The sequence below is a fragment of the Drosophila bipectinata genome, chromosome 2L (assembly GCF_030179905.1).
Source record: "Drosophila bipectinata strain 14024-0381.07 chromosome 2L, DbipHiC1v2, whole genome shotgun sequence".
Lineage (NCBI taxonomy): Eukaryota > Metazoa > Arthropoda > Insecta > Diptera > Drosophilidae > Drosophila > Drosophila bipectinata.
The window spans coordinates 11,608,909-11,625,180 of NC_091736.1; the positions used below are offsets into that span (position 1 = coordinate 11,608,909).

The 16,272-nt window shown below is 40.4% G+C and overlaps 3 protein-coding genes and 1 non-coding gene across 4 annotated transcripts; 3 read left to right on the plus strand and 1 right to left on the minus strand.

Annotated features, from left to right (window-relative positions):
• Positions 1–4,396: 4,396 nt before the first annotated feature.
• Hrb27C (Heterogeneous nuclear ribonucleoprotein at 27C) lies at positions 4,397–10,316 on the minus strand. The gene is made up of 3 exons (XM_017243474.3): positions 10,153–10,316; positions 7,553–8,321; positions 4,397–7,426 (listed from the first exon to the last, which is right to left on the minus strand). Exons 2-3 carry the CDS (start codon positions 8,045–8,047, stop codon positions 6,656–6,658), a joined length of 1,266 nt encoding a protein of 421 aa, XP_017098963.1. The 5' UTR covers positions 8,048–8,321; positions 10,153–10,316; the 3' UTR covers positions 4,397–6,655.
• Positions 10,317–10,977: 661 nt separating this feature from the next.
• x16 (x16 splicing factor) lies at positions 10,978–16,237 on the plus strand. The gene is made up of 2 exons (XM_017243475.3): positions 10,978–11,667; positions 15,315–16,237. Exons 1-2 carry the CDS (start codon positions 11,261–11,263, stop codon positions 15,670–15,672), a joined length of 765 nt encoding a protein of 254 aa, XP_017098964.2. The 5' UTR covers positions 10,978–11,260; the 3' UTR covers positions 15,673–16,237.
• On the plus strand, positions 12,140–14,165 carry nop5 (nop5 ribonucleoprotein). The gene is made up of 2 exons (XM_017243471.3): positions 12,140–13,536; positions 13,731–14,165. Exons 1-2 carry the CDS (start codon positions 12,266–12,268, stop codon positions 14,002–14,004), a joined length of 1,545 nt encoding a protein of 514 aa, XP_017098960.2. The 5' UTR covers positions 12,140–12,265; the 3' UTR covers positions 14,005–14,165.
• Positions 13,578–13,649, plus strand: LOC122321735 (small nucleolar RNA SNORD53/SNORD92). Its single transcript, XR_006246256.1, has one exon. It is a non-coding gene; the product is annotated as a small nucleolar RNA SNORD53/SNORD92 (small nucleolar RNA).
• Positions 16,238–16,272: the final 35 nt, after the last annotated feature.

The window sequence follows — 16,272 nt, forward strand, 5'->3', positions numbered from 1 at the left end:
TGTAGGGGGTACGTTTACAGTTTATTATTATTATTTATTGTGGTATTTACTTAGCGTTTATAGCGTTCAATGTTTTCTTCGTCTTACATTTATACAATTATGCAAATTTTTGTCGGGGAGTGGGGACTATTTCTGCTCAGTTTTCAGTTTTAAGTTGTAAGTTTTCAGCTTCAGCTTCCGTTTCCTGCTCTTGTTCTTCTTCATTTCGTTAGTACATACATACTTATATGTGTGAGTGTGTGTTTCCTTATTTGTTTGCTTGAACGAGTATATTTCTAATTTTTATTATTTAATGAGATTATTTTAATTTGCTGAATTTTTTGTCGCTCGATTTGGTTGCAGTTGTTGTTGTCGTTTGTTGTTTTAAAAAGTTGTTCGATTATTTTCTTTTAAGTGACTACCATTTTCAGTAACAATGTCCTTAACTGCATCGCTTATTCTCATTTTGTATGCTTTAATGTCCTTATTTCACGTTTTTTTAGTTTTTCGTTTTTTTTTTTTTGTTTTGTTTTGATATTACTTAGGCACTGTGTTCGTATTACATTAAAGAATTAATTTAAAATTTAAATTTAGGTATGTATAAATACATTGTAAAAAATTTCTTTAAGTTTACCGTAAACTAAAATCTTGCAACTCTATATGTATGTATTTCTTTTTCAAGTTTTTCTCATTTTGTTGCTCTCAATATTTTGCTTTGTTGTTGTTTCTGTTGCATGTATGTCCTTGTATCTATGTTATGTAAGTTAAGTTAAATCCTGTCCTCATTGTATATTCTTATAAGCTGTACCGTGATCTCTCAGCTGCCATCAAATGCTATCGTTTAACGCCTATTTACCATTTACCCCACATTATCTCGATCTAAAAATACGCGTAGAAAAGTCTAAGAAATCATTTCGAAATGAATGCCTGGAAAGTGACAAAACGTAGCTTCCTGTTCAGTTTTTTTTTGTTTGTTTGTTTGTTTTTATCATTTCAGCCCCCAAGTCGCAACACTTATTAGCCTAAAATCGTTACAATCTGGTTTACAAGTTAGTCCTATAAATGGTAGGTGTAGGAGGTTTCTATGTCTCTCAGGGCTAGTCATATTATGAATACGACCAACCCTTTTCAATATCAGTTATTTAGATTCCAGTTTCCTTAGTTTGGTAATAAAATTCATCAAATTCATCAAAAGTTCTTTCTTTTGGCTTACGTTCGGTAACGGTAATTGATATTAAATTCTTTACTATTTTATCATAAATTATATTTTAAAATTAATTTTTAATCTTTATAACAAAATCGTTGCTGATTATTCAAGTGTTTTCAGGAGAGCTTTTAATCAATAAATAATAGAAAGTAGAAAACAATTTTTTTAGTACGAACTTATGCTGGTAGCCTATTTATTCATTAGGGTTTTTGTTATTGGAGCTACGAGTTGCATAGTTTGTAGTTAAGCCTTCTTATTTTCAACGTAGTCTCGCCTTAACCTGCCCCTTAATGTTGCCTTTCGTTAACAGTCTCAATTTTTGTTTTGTTTTTTTTTTTTTGTGTTTTGTTTCATTTTGGTTATTTTGCTTAGTTTTGCTCTTTTTTTCTGCATTTTTTCCATATTTTTGTCTATTTTTATTTACCTTTAGTATTATTAACTACGTACAAATTAGTTCTGGTTCGCTATCCTCTGCATTTGGTTTATTTTAAAATTACCATATACATACATACCTCGCATCGAATTTTGCTTAAGAACGAACCAAAGTCGGGCTAGGAATTAGATGTGATGATGATGTGTGGTGTGTCGTTTTAACTAAGTAATACACAATTTGTTGCATAACATGCAGGCTTTAACAATTATCGTTCAACTTGACTTGACTTTAGACTCTTCACTTAACCGAATAGACTCCTCCTCTCTCTCCCCACAGATAGATTGACAAATGGGGAAAACGGTCACTAACATATGAAGTAATGTGAAATTATCATTATTTATAGAATTACAGATACAAAACATGCCACCCACATATATATGTACGTATATATGCCTGCTGAACTTTAATCTTATTGAATTCATTATCATTTATTTGTTTGGATGTTCTCCTAACTCCGTCCTATATAAATTTAGTCATTACAAAAAGGTGTCTTAGGTGGAATCGTTTTGTCTTAGGAATTTAGCTTAGATATCTGTTAAATCTCATTTCTTATTTCAAATCATTCTAGTCTTTAATGGCTAAGAGTACTTCCTTACATAAAAACAATTTGAACGGTATTTTGGATACAGGATAGTTTAGGAAGGATGGATCATGGGTAGTTGGTCTGGGTCGGGGTCTGGGTCTGGGAGGAAAAAACATTTAAAATTCTAGCCTTCCTAGCAATAGGTAGAAAAAGATCTGAGTGTACCGAGTTTGTGTGTTTGTTCGTTTAGTTGTTCTCTTAGCTTAACTATGGATACCAGTCGACATTTCCGATTCGTTAACAAATTCGAGAGAACTTAAATGTAAGAACTATAGACCGAAAGCAATGATAAGTTCATGTTTATACCCTCCTAGAGCTACATACATAGAGCTATACAATTCAGTATCAGTATACAAAAAAAACGCTTTCTCCTTATTGATTTTGGGCTTGCATTTTGGCGCATCATTCGTATTTTAGCTTATCAGTACATTAAATTATATAACCCTTACATTATTTTCTGAGTTATGGTTCACTTCACCACCACCTTTGCTGGCTTGATGATATCTGACTGACTGGAAAGGTCGAAAAGGCAAAACCCAAATTCGTTTCAAAAACAATAAACACAATAAGAGAAAAGGCAACACAAGTCAATTTTAAAATTTCAATTCGCTGTGAAAATGAAACAGATACCGATACGCAAACTCAATCGTCGTGAATTTGTTGTCATCCCACCATCAATTGGCCGATTAATAAACCAACGAATAATCAAAGAACAAAAGCCATATACACCAATGACATCAAATGGAAACAAAAAACAAACAAAACAATCTGATTTTGATATTCAGCTTCTGCTGGTTCTGCTATGGTGCTCCTCCAATGTGTGGATGTCTCTGGATGTCTGGATCCTCTGGACATATTGAATTCATTTTTTTTGGATCCATGCTGCATAATTGGACTTTTGTTACAACAATTTCTATTTATGTTTCATGTTATGTGTTATTCTGTGTGTACGTGTGCTGACAAACATTTACACTTAATTTTAAATCTTATTTTCGTTTTGTCTGTTTTAGCTTGAAAGTGCAACACTTTGTTTATTACAATATTTAAATTTATTTTACCGTTAAATTGTTATATTTTATAATTATATGTATATAGTATATATATAGTTGTATATAGTAGGTGTATTCATATATATATATATTGTTTGTTTATTACGTTTACGATGCACATATATTGTATTTAGTTCATTTCGAATAGTTTTTACGTTTAGTTTAATAAAAAATCTTTTTACTTTCTGCATACAACTTTAAAATAATCGGTTTTTAAAAAATCAATTTGTTTTACAATTAACAGTCAGTGTCTTCTAAATAATTTTCTCATCGTACCTTTACGAATACACGCTCGAATTAGTTAATAATTTTACTTTAACCTCCACTAGTACATGTTAATAAATTTTGCAACTTTAGTTGCAAGTACTTGAAAATGATGAAAATTGAAAATAATAAGCAATATATATTATTCCCAGTGCACACTAGGCAAATAATAATGGACATCTTATAAGATTACATCAGGTTGATATTCTGCAATTCTCCAAAATTATTGCAAAAAACTGTTTTCTTTCGTGCTGTGCTAGTGCCACGCATTGGGGCAAATTGATCTTTTTGCAACTGGAACAGTTCAATGTCGATGTTGCTGGGTGGTGTGCAGCTGCCTCTATTGAAAATGCTTATAGAAACATAAAAGTGACATAGAAAGTCCATATCCTGCGCTTTTCCGTCAATCTCTTCTCCACGCCTCGTCCGGCCTTCCCCTCGTCGCCCGCCAGATGACCTCTTCACCTTTCCAACGACACCACTAAGGAAAACTAAAATAAAAAACAAAAAAATAAACGGACACATACAGTCATACTTGCACACACACAGATACAGAGCAGCCAGCGAACGGGCCAAGTTAACAAAAATAGGTAGAATATTTCAATAAAATTTGAAAGATGTGGGTTTTTTTTTTCAAAAATCGAAACGTTTTTCACACGTTTTACTTTACTTTGCATTGTTTGCTTTCGTTTTGTGGTTGTTTTTTTGTTTTTTTTTAACTTTATAATTAGTTATAAAATGTAAGCATATGTATTTGTAATTTAAACGAAATTATATTAGGAATTTATATCTGTAGGATTGGTTTTGTTGTTTGTTGTAGAGTAAAAATTATACGAAGAACACTAAGCAATAAATCACCGAAAATAAAGTAAAGTATGGTATTGTATATTGTAATTAAATGTATGTATTGTAAATCGATTTGTTGTAAATAAACAAATTAAAAATTAGTGTATGGTATTTAATAGAAAAAATTACTTCATATTTTATAATATATGTGTATTGTAAAGGTATTAGCATATAATATGTTTCTCATTTTGTTTTGTTGTTTTTTTTTCTCCTTTTCGTTTTTGTAATAATAAATTGTAAAATCGCAATCATATAATCATCATTAAAATAGTTTACTTTCATCATGTTTTACAGACAGTGCACGCTCGGTTAGTGAGCGTGCAGAGTAGTTAAGAGTAAATATGTATAAGTAATTAAAGATATATATATATATATATGTTATGTTCATAATCAATTAAACTTTTCTGCTTGCTTTTTTATGCAATTAACTTCCTCTTGCTCTCTTGCTTTATTATCCATTTACCTCCCTCTGCTGTCTTGCTTCTGTTCTGTGGTTGTTGTTACCAAAAATGGGGTTAAGTGTAAGTGCGTGTGCGTTATGGTGTTGTTTGTTATGTTATTAACTGATGTTTGTAGTGCACACTCTCTTAGCTGGTTGTCGTTAGATCATCCTGCTGTTCTTGTCTGCTTGGCAAACGATGAAAATTTCCAAAAAAAAAATGTGCAACGCAACTCTAAGCATCGTATTTTAAACTTGTCCTATTTTCTCCGTACTACGCCTGCTGCTGCTTCCCTCTTTTTTTATACTCTCATTAACTGTAGCTTTAAATTTACGTTTCCTTTTGCTCTTTTTTTTAATCATTTTTTTTTCGTTTTAGTTTCCTTGTTTATACTTGTTAAATATATATGTGTATATATATTGTATATAAGTATGTATGTATATAGTTTTATGTATATTTGTTAAGAGTGTGTTTCGTATTTTTTGTGGTTTTTTTTTTGTTTGTTGATTTCCATATCCATTATAATCAATCTTTATCATGCTGCTGCTGCTTGGCTTCTTCATGTTACTCTTCACCTCGCTTTAACTAAATAATAAATCCAACGCACTATATAATTCTAGTTCAAGTTCAACTTTCGCTTAGATGTAAACGACGACATACGCTTATTAATTAGGTTTCTTTATATATGTAGTTTAACTTTTAGCTAGTTTTGTTTTGTTTACTTTAATGGTAAATTTTTAATTTTGTAACGTATCTTTCCCATGTCGGTCCCGCCCCAATCCTGCTCATTCTCCCCCTCATTTATCCGACCGTGAAATGCATGACTTACTGGCCAATGAGTCAATTAGTAATGGCTTAAATCAACAGAGTGCCATAAAATCGCAATATATTCCTGAGGAAGAAATTGCCGTCATAATTAACCATAGCACGGCCAATGAGTCACTGAGGCTAAGGCAAGCATAGAGTTCTCGGTATCATTATCTATGGTATTATTGATTCCTTTTCGAATTTCCGCTTAACCTTGTCGCCAGGTTACCGCCGATAGATAATGCAACACACGATCTAGAATAGGAGGCCAGAGAGGCGAAGCGATGGCCGACGTGTTTTTGCTTTAAAATGTACAATTTCGAATTTGTATTTACTAATTTTAGTAATTAAGGGGACCTTTACTCGTTTACTTTTTACTTTTTAAATAAAATTATAAGTTCTTATTTTCTTTGTGTTGGTATTTCGCACTCTTTCATCTTGATCTTGTGTCTAATTAGCTAAACTTTATACTTGTAAATCATTACTTTTAATTCTTCACATTTCTATTTGTTTTTTTTTTGTTAATGCCATGTATCGTATGTATCTACGGGTTTTAGTTGGTTGGGTAGTTCTTGTTAGTTGATTCTGGCTGATTGGTTTGTAGGTGTTTGTTTGTTTCAATTTTTGTTTATATATATATATATATGGGATACAGGAAAATGATCGTGAGTTTTTTAAGTGAGGCGCATGAAAGAAATAATGTTCTCGTCTGAATGGGTGTTCTGATGTTTTTCCTATAAATTACATACTCATTTCTATAGAACATACATGTATATCTATGAATCTGACTTGTCTCTAGGTATTCTTGTGTTAAATTTGTTTCGCTTTAAATTATAGTTGTACAAGAGTTTTAAATATTAATTTCAACAACTGATCTGATCTGAAATAAAAACGAACAGACGACGCTTTAGCTTACAATTACCACCATCTTTTTTTTCTTCATCATTCACCGACGAGGACAATACCGACGGCTCTGCTACTCCTACAACTCCTACTCCTACTCCTCCTTATCCTTATACTCCACAGAATGATCTAAAAGCTTCCGCTTTAGACAGCCTGCGAGGCTGCATAGGGTGGCTGCGTGGAGCTGTCGTTGCCATACGCCGACCTCGGTCCAGCTGCGTAGTTAGAGGCTCCTTCCTGCTTCACGTAGTTGCTGTAGTCGTAGTCGTAACCGGACCCATAGCCGCCGTAATCGTATTCAGATCCCGACTTCGAAGCCGAGTTTCCCGGTCCGGTGCGAGGCATGCCACCTACTGGCCCGGTGGTTGATGGACCGCCCGCTGCCCAGGTCTGAGCTCGCGAATACATGTCCGTGGCAGTGCCTGCTCCAGCTCCAGGGGCTCCAGTCGGGCCGGCCGAGTTGGGCGGCATGTTCCACGTATTCCAGCTACCGCCGCCTGATGGTCCCGAAGGAGCTCCAGTTGAAGTAGAGTTGTACATGTCGTAACCGCCATAACCCTGCGTCTGCTGTGGTCCAGCGTAGTTAGACCATTGCGGCGGAGGTCCCTGGGGGCCTGGGGGTGCTCCCCATCCTTGGTACGATCCCGGGCCGCTATTTCCATATCCATACTGCTGCTGCTGCGGAGATGTACCCCAGCCCTGGTAACCAGGCATCATGTTCGGCGCTCCGATGGGCATGTTTAGTGGAGGTCCACCCATCTGACCATTTTGGCCCTGCATCATGTTGATCGGAGCATGATGAGGTCCCCAGTGGCTGCACTCGTTGCCAAGCTTGCCATAGGCGCCGCCAACGGTGCTATTGTTGGAGTTCTGGCCACCAGATCCATCACGAGGCTCGGCCTTCTTGATCTCGACCTGGGAAATAACAAATTGTTTTTATTCAAATGATGATATTCACTTAATACTACAAAATAATTAAACAAAAATAAATATTTTATTACAATATAATACATGAAAGGAGTATCGATTGCCATTACATACCTGCTTGCCATTCAGATTGATGTAGCGCTCGTTAGTAACGTGCTCCACCGACGACTCTTCCTCGAAAGAGAGGAAGCCAAATCCGCGGGACTTCTTTTTCTCCTGGTCGTACATGATCACCACCTCGGTGACCTTGCCATATCGACCAAAGAAAGTACGCAGATCCGTCTCGGTGACGTTCGATGGCAGGCCACCCAGGAAGACCTTGTAGCCGCCGCCCTTCTTCGGCTTCTGCAGAGTGCGCGGATTGCACGGCTTCGGATCGATCGTGCGTCCGTCCAGCGTGTGCGGACCATTCTGCAGCACGTGGTTGACGTTGGTGGGATCGGCAAAGGTTACAAAGCCGAAGCCGCGTGACCTTCCGCTCTCATTGTTCTTCATCACCACACAGTCGATGATGTCTCCGAAGCGGCAGAAATAGCGCGACAGATTCTCCTGCGTCGTCTCCCAGGATAGGCCGCCCACAAACAGTTTGCCCCTTTCGTCTTCCTCCATGATGTTATTTTGGTTATGGTTGTGAGCTATAGCGCCGGGTAGGTTTTCAATAATTGACGTAATCTTGCCGCTTTTTTGGTAACACGGGGTGCAAAGAAATTATGTGTCTTCAATGGTTTTTTTTTTGGGGGAGCACTCTAAAAATTTTTTACACTTTTTTGATGTTGCTATTATTTTAGTGGTTGGTTATATATTTAAGCTTGGTTTCAACGTTGCCAAAGTTCTTGTTCTTCAAAACAATTAAACAAAAGCCACGACGTTTACACGTAACTTTCTACACATCGTTGTTTTTGTAGTGGTAGTGGTGTTGTAGTTGTTGTTTGTTGGTTGGTAGCAGGCACATGGAAAGATACAAAGATAGAATTTAAGAAATCATGGCTTTATTAAGTCGGTTATTGGCTGGCTTTTAAAGACTGGACTGACTGATCTCGATGGGTGCGAATAAGTGGAAGTGTGCAGATGACAAAAAAAAGACACACACACACACAAACACACATTTATCCAACCGAAATAGACGAAGATAATTATGAAAGGCACAGGTAGGCAACCGGCCGGTACCCACACTGCCAGACATTCCACAGTATCTGTGAGTGTGATTTTGCCGTCTAACTGCTTTTTGTACACGTTCACAAGTTTGTTGGCTTGTTTGCAACGCTCAGCTCGCCCTGGTCAGGGGGTAGGGTAGAGGAGTAGGGGGTAAGAGCACGGGGTCTTCTTCTTTCACTCGCTTTTACACTGCTACGTGAAAGTATTGTTTTCTTTTCGCTGTGTCACTAGCGGCGTTGTTGTTGCTGCAGCCATGTCCCCAGCCTCACACCCACACACACACATACACACGCCGCCTATCAATGAGAACAACGAACTTATTTCCAAGGTGAAAAGAGAGCCGCCGCCGGTTCACCACATTTGCGCGCCATTTGCCAGGAGATTGCCAGATATACATATGTCGGCTACGTAAACACTAATTGCACCACCAATATTTGAGTTTTTAGGAATTAATTCTCTCGAATTCTGGAGCAGATTTTAATTTAGGAGTCTCGTTTTTCCCAAATTTTTTATTGGCAAGTGAAAACATGTGGCAACGCCAAGAGCGACGTGAAAGCGAATGGACAGCTCAAAGAAACGCACCAAAAAGCAATGCCCTCCGCCAAGAAACCAGATGAAATGTTAATTTCGTACAAAATAAAACAAACACTTCAGTTTGAATTTCTTTTCCACAAGTCGGATTCCTTGGCTCTAGTAGAGTTCACTGTCTGCTCTAACAAATGAATGAATAGCACCGATAGTGTGTGGAAAATTCACCACGGCAGAAGCAGGCAACAGCGGCGGCGACGGCAGCGAAGAAAAAAAAAAACAAAATGGAAGACGTGCCAGATGAAAAAATGCTACAACAAAGAAATCCGAAGAAATGCTGTTGGGCCTAAATTCTTTAAATCGGGAACACATTTCACATAAACCAAAATTTCTTTTTTTTTTTTTTTGTCTCATAAAATAGCATTGTTATAATTATGGAGGAAAACCGGCAAAACACACACATATCACCGAATCACAATTCGATTGACCCTTCTTGGGTCTGCACTTACGTGCCGGGGGAAATGTAACAAAATTAAACAAGATTTCTACTACGCAATTTTAAAAATTTCGCATGATTTTGTATTTTGCACCGCAATCTATTGGCAATGTGTGAGTGCATGAGCTGGCCGTACGGTGCGCGCGTTGGTGTGTGTGTGCGCCGACAGAGCAAACCGAACGAATTGCGGTGGTGTGTGCGTGGCTCTGCCAGTGTTGGTGTGGTGTTATACATAGCATTTTTTCTGTGTATGTATAAAAATATGAAATTTTCCACTTTGATGGAAAAAGAATGCCGAAAGTGGCACGAAAACCAATGCCCCATGCCAAAATGCAGACTTGCACGGATCAAGGGCCTCGAGCGTTGGCCAAGAAAACAAAGAGCCACAGTTGAACGGGCCGAAAAAAAACTACACACCAACACACCAGCAATGGCAGCTGCGTCAGGTACCCAGGCGTTTTGGAAAGGCAGGCATTTTGTTAAAGCACCGTAATTGTTATGTAAAATGTGATTTTCAATAGTTCTCCATTCTTACCGTTTGTGCCAAGTGTTCGTCTGTGGTTTTTTAAAGATTTCGCACTGCAAATTCACTAAATTTAAGTGTTTTTTCCTTAAAAAACTAGCTTATAAATAATTGTATGATTTTGATGCATACGATATAACCTAACTTATGATAGACTCGCCACCGCCACGTTTAATGTAACCAAGCAAATTTAAAACCAGGGCTGCGTGCAGTTTTACCTAAGAAACTATCTGGCTACTTTTTATGGAGGGGTGCTACCAGATCTGATTATGCTAATCCAAATTTTTTAAAAGAATATTTTATATCAATGAAAACTAAATGTTGACATAATTATTAAGCTGTTTTGAATAATTATAAAAGTTTTAGTATTTTAGAAAATTGAAAACCAGCTCTATTTTTTTTACCTATAAATCTATATGGCTACTTTAACAGACAAGTGCTACCAGATCTGACACATTATATATAAATGGATTGTTTACATTTGTAAATTAAGCAACATAATTTATTTTTTTAAATATAGATTGTATTAAAAAAATTCAATGCTACCACAACGAAATACAAAGTTTAATCTCCATTGAATTTTCGGCGTATAAGCCTGTTATAAAACATATTTTAGACAGGAGGAGTTCCAGAAAAAGATTTATGGGAGTTCAAAATTTATAAATTCAGCAGAAGTTCAGCAAAATTCAAAGATATTTTATGCAGGAGCTGCTGTTATGATAGGCGAGGACTAGGAAATTTTTGAGAACTTTGGACTTTTAATATAAAAAAATTAAAATAATATAAAGAACTCCATTATCAAAAAGGCAGCCTACGGTCATACTGCCAATTTGCAAAAATAATTTTCTTAATACGGTCACATTGGGCTGTCGAAAGCCGCCGTTTTTTCTGCTTTGCTACCCGGTAAAATGAGTTTTGTGCTGCAATAAACAGGAAATAAAACCCATTCTCCGTTGCCGATCGCATCCTGAGACCAAAAACGATCCCAGTGCGCGGACAACTAAGAAGCTTCCCAGCAAGGAGTTGCAAGTGAACAGTTTTCGTGGCCCATTGATTTTTTTTCTACCCCGCTTCAGCTGACAAAGTAGCAATTGCTTATTCGGAGAAACAGTTTGGAAAAATGTCGCGGCATCCCAGCGATAGAAAGGTCTATGTCGGAGACCTGGGCAACAACGCCCGCAAGAACGACCTGGAGTATGTGTTTGGGGCCTATGGAAGTCTTCGCAGTGTTTGGATCGCCCGCAACCCACCGGGCTTCGCCTTTGTTGAGTTCGAGAGCGCCCGGGACGCGGCGGACGCTGTACGCGGATTGGACGGCCGGACTGTGTGTGGACGCAGGGCCCGTGTGGAACTGTCCACGGGCAAATACGCCAGATCTGGCGGTGGTGGTGGAGGAGGCGGCGGTGGAGGAGGAGGACGCGACCGTGGAGGCGGTGGCGGAGGAAGAGGCGATGATAAGTGCTACGAGTGTGGCGGACGAGGACACTTTGCACGCCATTGCCGGGATCGGAAGCCCAGACGTCGCAGGTAAGTCTCGTGCCTTTTCCATTCAGGGTATTAGCAAAATATTGTTCCTTTTTGAAACATGGCGAGATTCGCATACATGCATATGTATGTGTTTTAGTATGTGTGTATGTGCCAAGCAAAAATTTTGAATTTTCTAGGGTGTGGTGAGATGGCACGGTTTCGTGGTGAGAAATTCAAACGAAGCGATGTTCTTCCTCCCTACCAATGTTAAATCACAAGCGGGCTGTTAGCGCGAAAAGATTTTCAAACATTATCTATATAAAAAAATGTATTTAGCTTTTAAATCGATTTTTAAAAAACCTTTAAATTTTCTTAAAGATTTATTAATTTTTACTTATAATTTGGTAGTAATAGGTTTATTATCGTAAGATTATTTTCGTGGTTAATTAACGATAGTGAATTGTGTGCTGTAAAGTGTGCTGTTAAACGCGAATCGAGTGGCAACCTTGTCCGACGACGGTACACGTGCTCACGCTTCACTTTGGATTTTCTTTTACACGCGGCTTACGGAAAAGAAGGTTAAGTTGCTGCGTGCTGGCTGTTGAGAGTTTTTAATTTTAAATTAAAATTAAATAGTGTATGAACAAACGGTGCTACGATGTTTGTTCTATACGAAACGCCGGCGGGCTACGCCATTTTCAAGTTGCTGGACGAAAAGAAACTCGAACAGGTAGACAATCTGTACCTGGAATTTGAGACTCCGGAGCGGGCCAACAAACTGTTGAAACTGAAACACTTTGAGAAATTCAACGACACCACAGAGGCGCTGGCCGCTGCCACGGCGGCGGTGGAGGGTAAGGTGGCCAAGCCGCTAAAGAAAACTCTCAAGAAGTTGCTCGTCGATGAGGTGCAGTCCCAGTTGCTGGTCGCTGACGCCAAGTTGGGCACCGCCATCAAGGACAAGTTGTCTGTGCAGTGCGTCTACAACACGGGTGTGCAGGAGCTGATGCGCTGCATTCGTCAGCAGGCCGACAGTCTGCTGGGTGGCCTGCCCAAGCGGGAAATGACTGCCATGGCTCTGGGTCTGGCCCACTCGCTGTCACGCTACAAGTTGAAATTTTCACCGGACAAAATCGACACGATGATCGTGCAGGCCCAGTGTCTGCTGGATGATCTGGACAAGGAGCTCAACAACTACATGATGAGGGCTCGCGAGTGGTACGGCTGGCATTTTCCCGAGCTGGGTAAGATCATCACAGACAACATTGCCTTCGTGAAGACCATTAAACTGGTGGGAACCAGGGACCAGATGTCCACGGCCGATCTGTCGGACATTCTGCCCGAAGACGTGGAGGAGAAGGTGAAGGAGGCGGCCGAGATATCGATGGGTACTGAAATCTCAGAGGAGGATGTGCTGAACATCCAGTGCCTGTGCGATGAAATCATTTCCATCAACGACTACCGCACCCATCTGTACGACTACCTCAAGGCCAGGATGATGGCCATGGCTCCCAATCTGACCGTCCTCGTGGGCGACACAGTGGGAGCACGATTGATTGCCCACGCGGGTTCCCTTATTAACCTGGCCAAGCATCCGTCGTCAACGGTACAAATTCTGGGCGCCGAAAAGGCCCTCTTCCGTGCCCTGAAGACCAAGAAGGACACACCGAAATACGGTCTTATCTACCACGCCCAGCTGGTGGGTCAGGCCAGCCAGAAAAACAAGGGAAAAATGTCGCGTTCACTTGCCGCCAAAGCATCGCTGGCCACCAGAGTGGACGCCTTCGGTGAGGAAGCCACGTTCGAGCTGGGAGCTGCGCACAAGGTGAAGCTGGAGTCGCGCCTCCGGCTGTTGGAGGAAGGAAACCTGCGCAAGATTTCCGGCACCGGCAAGGCCAAGGCGAAGTTCGAGAAGTACCAGGCCAAGAGGTGGGTGTCGAAAGTCAATGCATTTGGTTTTCAAACATATTTCAAATGATGATACCAAAAAGGTTTCGCAATTCTCTGATTACGATGAAGATAAACCTTGGCTGTCTGACTGAAATATTGTTGACCATCCATTGGTATCCAATTTCCAGTCGATAACATACTCTTACTAACATATCCATTCATATTTCTTTTAGTGAGGTGTTCACGTACCAACCCGAGGCGGATAACACCTTGAACATTAAGAAGCGTAAGCACTCGGAGTCCGAACAGACTCCCATCAAGAAGGAGCTGATCAAGGAGGAGCCTGCCGAGGAGGAGCAGGAGGAGGCTGAGATCAAGTCGGAGAAGAAGAAGAAGAAAAAGAAGAAGCAGAAGGATGAGGAGGCTCCAGAAGAGGCAGCAGCGCCAGAGCCCGCTGACGAGCCCACACCAGCCAAGAAAAAGAAGAAGTCCAAGCACCAGGAGTAGTATTATTTCTGGCTGCCGACTGGCATTAGTTGTAAAGTCTAAACTTAGTTATTAGAATACCTTACGGTAACACATAGGTTTTTATAATTATATATCTAAAAAAAAAGTCACGTTTTTGTTGTACATTAGAAATAAAATGTAAAATTTCGAAACAACAGGAAGTAGAAGGTAAAACAAATATTATTTCTAGAATTATTACTTCACTTAGAAGCTGGCCACAATTTGGAGGCCAATTTCTCACTTGCAACGAGTTCGATTTATTGCGGTGAGGTGGACCAATGAAGCATATCGGTTTTACGTCAGGCCCAGAGGTTTGCTTGCATCATGCCCCCGAGGCATTTTGTGGTCCACGGAGGAATATAAAAGCTGTAGCCACTCCAACTGTGGCCAGTTGATAGAGAAGACAATGCGAAATGGGCAGTTACCTGAAGCTGCTGCTGGTCCTGGGACTGTTGCTAACTTACGCGGCAGCCAAAAAGAAGGAGGAGTCCTCTTCCGAGGAAGAGGAAGAAGGCGGCAGCAAGTTCGAGAAGAAGAAGTTTGGCGACGAGGAGCACAAGGGTGAGGAAGGACACAAGAAGCACAAGGAATGGGAGGAGGACGAAAAGAAACATCACGAACTGGAGGATCATGAACACCATCACGGCGACAAGGGATCCAAGAAGAAGAAGAACTATGGCGAGAAACACGAGCATGGAGAGAAGCACGAGCACGGATCACACAAGAAGGGGGGAAAGCATCATCACAAAAAGAAACACAAGAAGGGGCACAAGAACCTAGAGTACCACAAGAAGTTCAACAAGGACGAGTACTTCAAGGAGAAGAAGTTCTACGATGACGAGCACAAGGGCGGCCACCACAAGAAGTACGGAAAGGAGCACCATCATCACGCCGAGGAGCACGGTGAAGCCAAGAAGGGCGAGAAGCACGAGGCTGGCAAGAAGAAGGGTCACAAGAAGCACCACGGACACTACAAGAAGGGCCACCACGACGAGGACCATAAGAAGTATAAGAAGGAGGAGAAATATGGCGACAGCTTCGAGGACAAAAAGGAGCACGGCGAGAAGGGCTCCAAGAAGCACGGTCATAAGCATTACAAGAAGAAAGGAGGCAAGCATTGAGAGGATCTTCTGGGTTCTGGGATACCACTTAAGAGGTTTAGATATATGTATGTGATGTGGCTTGTGAATAAAAACTATATAATTGTATGAATCGTAGATGTTTTATAATGTAGGAATAAGGATTGGGTTGGAAGTACTCTAAGCATGAAAGACATACAAAATTCTCATCCTGTTCCATGTCCTTTTCAGAAGCAACTCGCTGAGCAGATCTCGCAGTACATCCCGTCGTCGACGCACTCGCTCCAAGTCCGGCACCCGGTCACGCAGTCGCTCTGCTGGCTCCGTCGGCCGTCGCTCGGGACGATCAAATGGACGCGAGGAGAACGGTTCGGCGACCCGATACAGTGACCATGAACGCAACGGAGGCAGCGGAGCTGTGGAATCACCGCCACCGCCGAAGAGGCGCTACGACGACGATGATGATGATCGCGTGAGGCCCTCACGCTCCAGATCCAGATCCCGTTCGGCGTCACCGGCAGCGCGTCGTGGCTCGCCGCCCAGGCGCCGTGCCGATTCGTCCGCCTCACGATCCCCGTTCAGGGACTAGCGACACCGGATGGATGCAGACGAGGCCAGAACGGCGAAATAAACGGCCCTGAGCTGCAACCCCTCTGATGCCGGAGAGAAATGGGGCGACTGGCAACTGGACTTCCCGCATTCCCAATCCTTTACACATGTAGCAACAGACAGATAGATTTCCCAAAAAAAAACTACTTTTCATTCAGTATCCCGTTTAAAGTTTAGTTGTCCAGATCCATATTAGTTAAGGATTTTATTTATAGTGGAACTCTCGAGTAGACGCACTTGGGTATTATTCTGTTCCAAAAGAAAAAAAACAAGAAGAAGCACATTCTGAGGAAGAGCTTTCGAACGTCATCTGACAGAGGAAGAGATTTAAAGAACGGATCGGCAGACGCAAAGTGTATCGATCTAGTCATGTTTGCTTTTTAAAAAAAAAACTTATTTGCTTTTGAAATTATTCGCTAACCCTGGAATTATACTCGAATGCTAAGGAGGAGACGAAGACCATTTTAATGTCAATTCAAAACATTTTTTTAACTTTAACGCCCATATTAAATCTCAATACAGTTGATAATTCGACTCCAACTCTGTACGATGTGTTTAAATTTTCATTAATTAATTAAGT

Excerpts from the sequence above, each read along its gene's own strand:
- Hrb27C (XM_017243474.3), bottom strand. The coding sequence starts at position 8,047 with ATGGAGGAAGACGAAAGGGGCAAACTGTTTGTGGGCGGCCTATCCTGG. Across the intron at positions 7,427-7,552 it reads TCAATCTGAATGGCAAGCAG|GTCGAGATCAAGAAGGCCGA; the intron begins GTATGTAATGGC and ends GTTATTTCCCAG.
- x16 (XM_017243475.3), top strand. The coding sequence starts at position 11,261 with ATGTCGCGGCATCCCAGCGATAGAAAGGTCTATGTCGGAGACCTGGGC. Across the intron at positions 11,668-15,314 it reads CGGAAGCCCAGACGTCGCAG|AAGCAACTCGCTGAGCAGAT; the intron begins GTAAGTCTCGTG and ends TGTCCTTTTCAG.
- nop5 (XM_017243471.3), top strand. The coding sequence starts at position 12,266 with ATGTTTGTTCTATACGAAACGCCGGCGGGCTACGCCATTTTCAAGTTG. Across the intron at positions 13,537-13,730 it reads GAGAAGTACCAGGCCAAGAG|TGAGGTGTTCACGTACCAAC; the intron begins GTGGGTGTCGAA and ends TATTTCTTTTAG.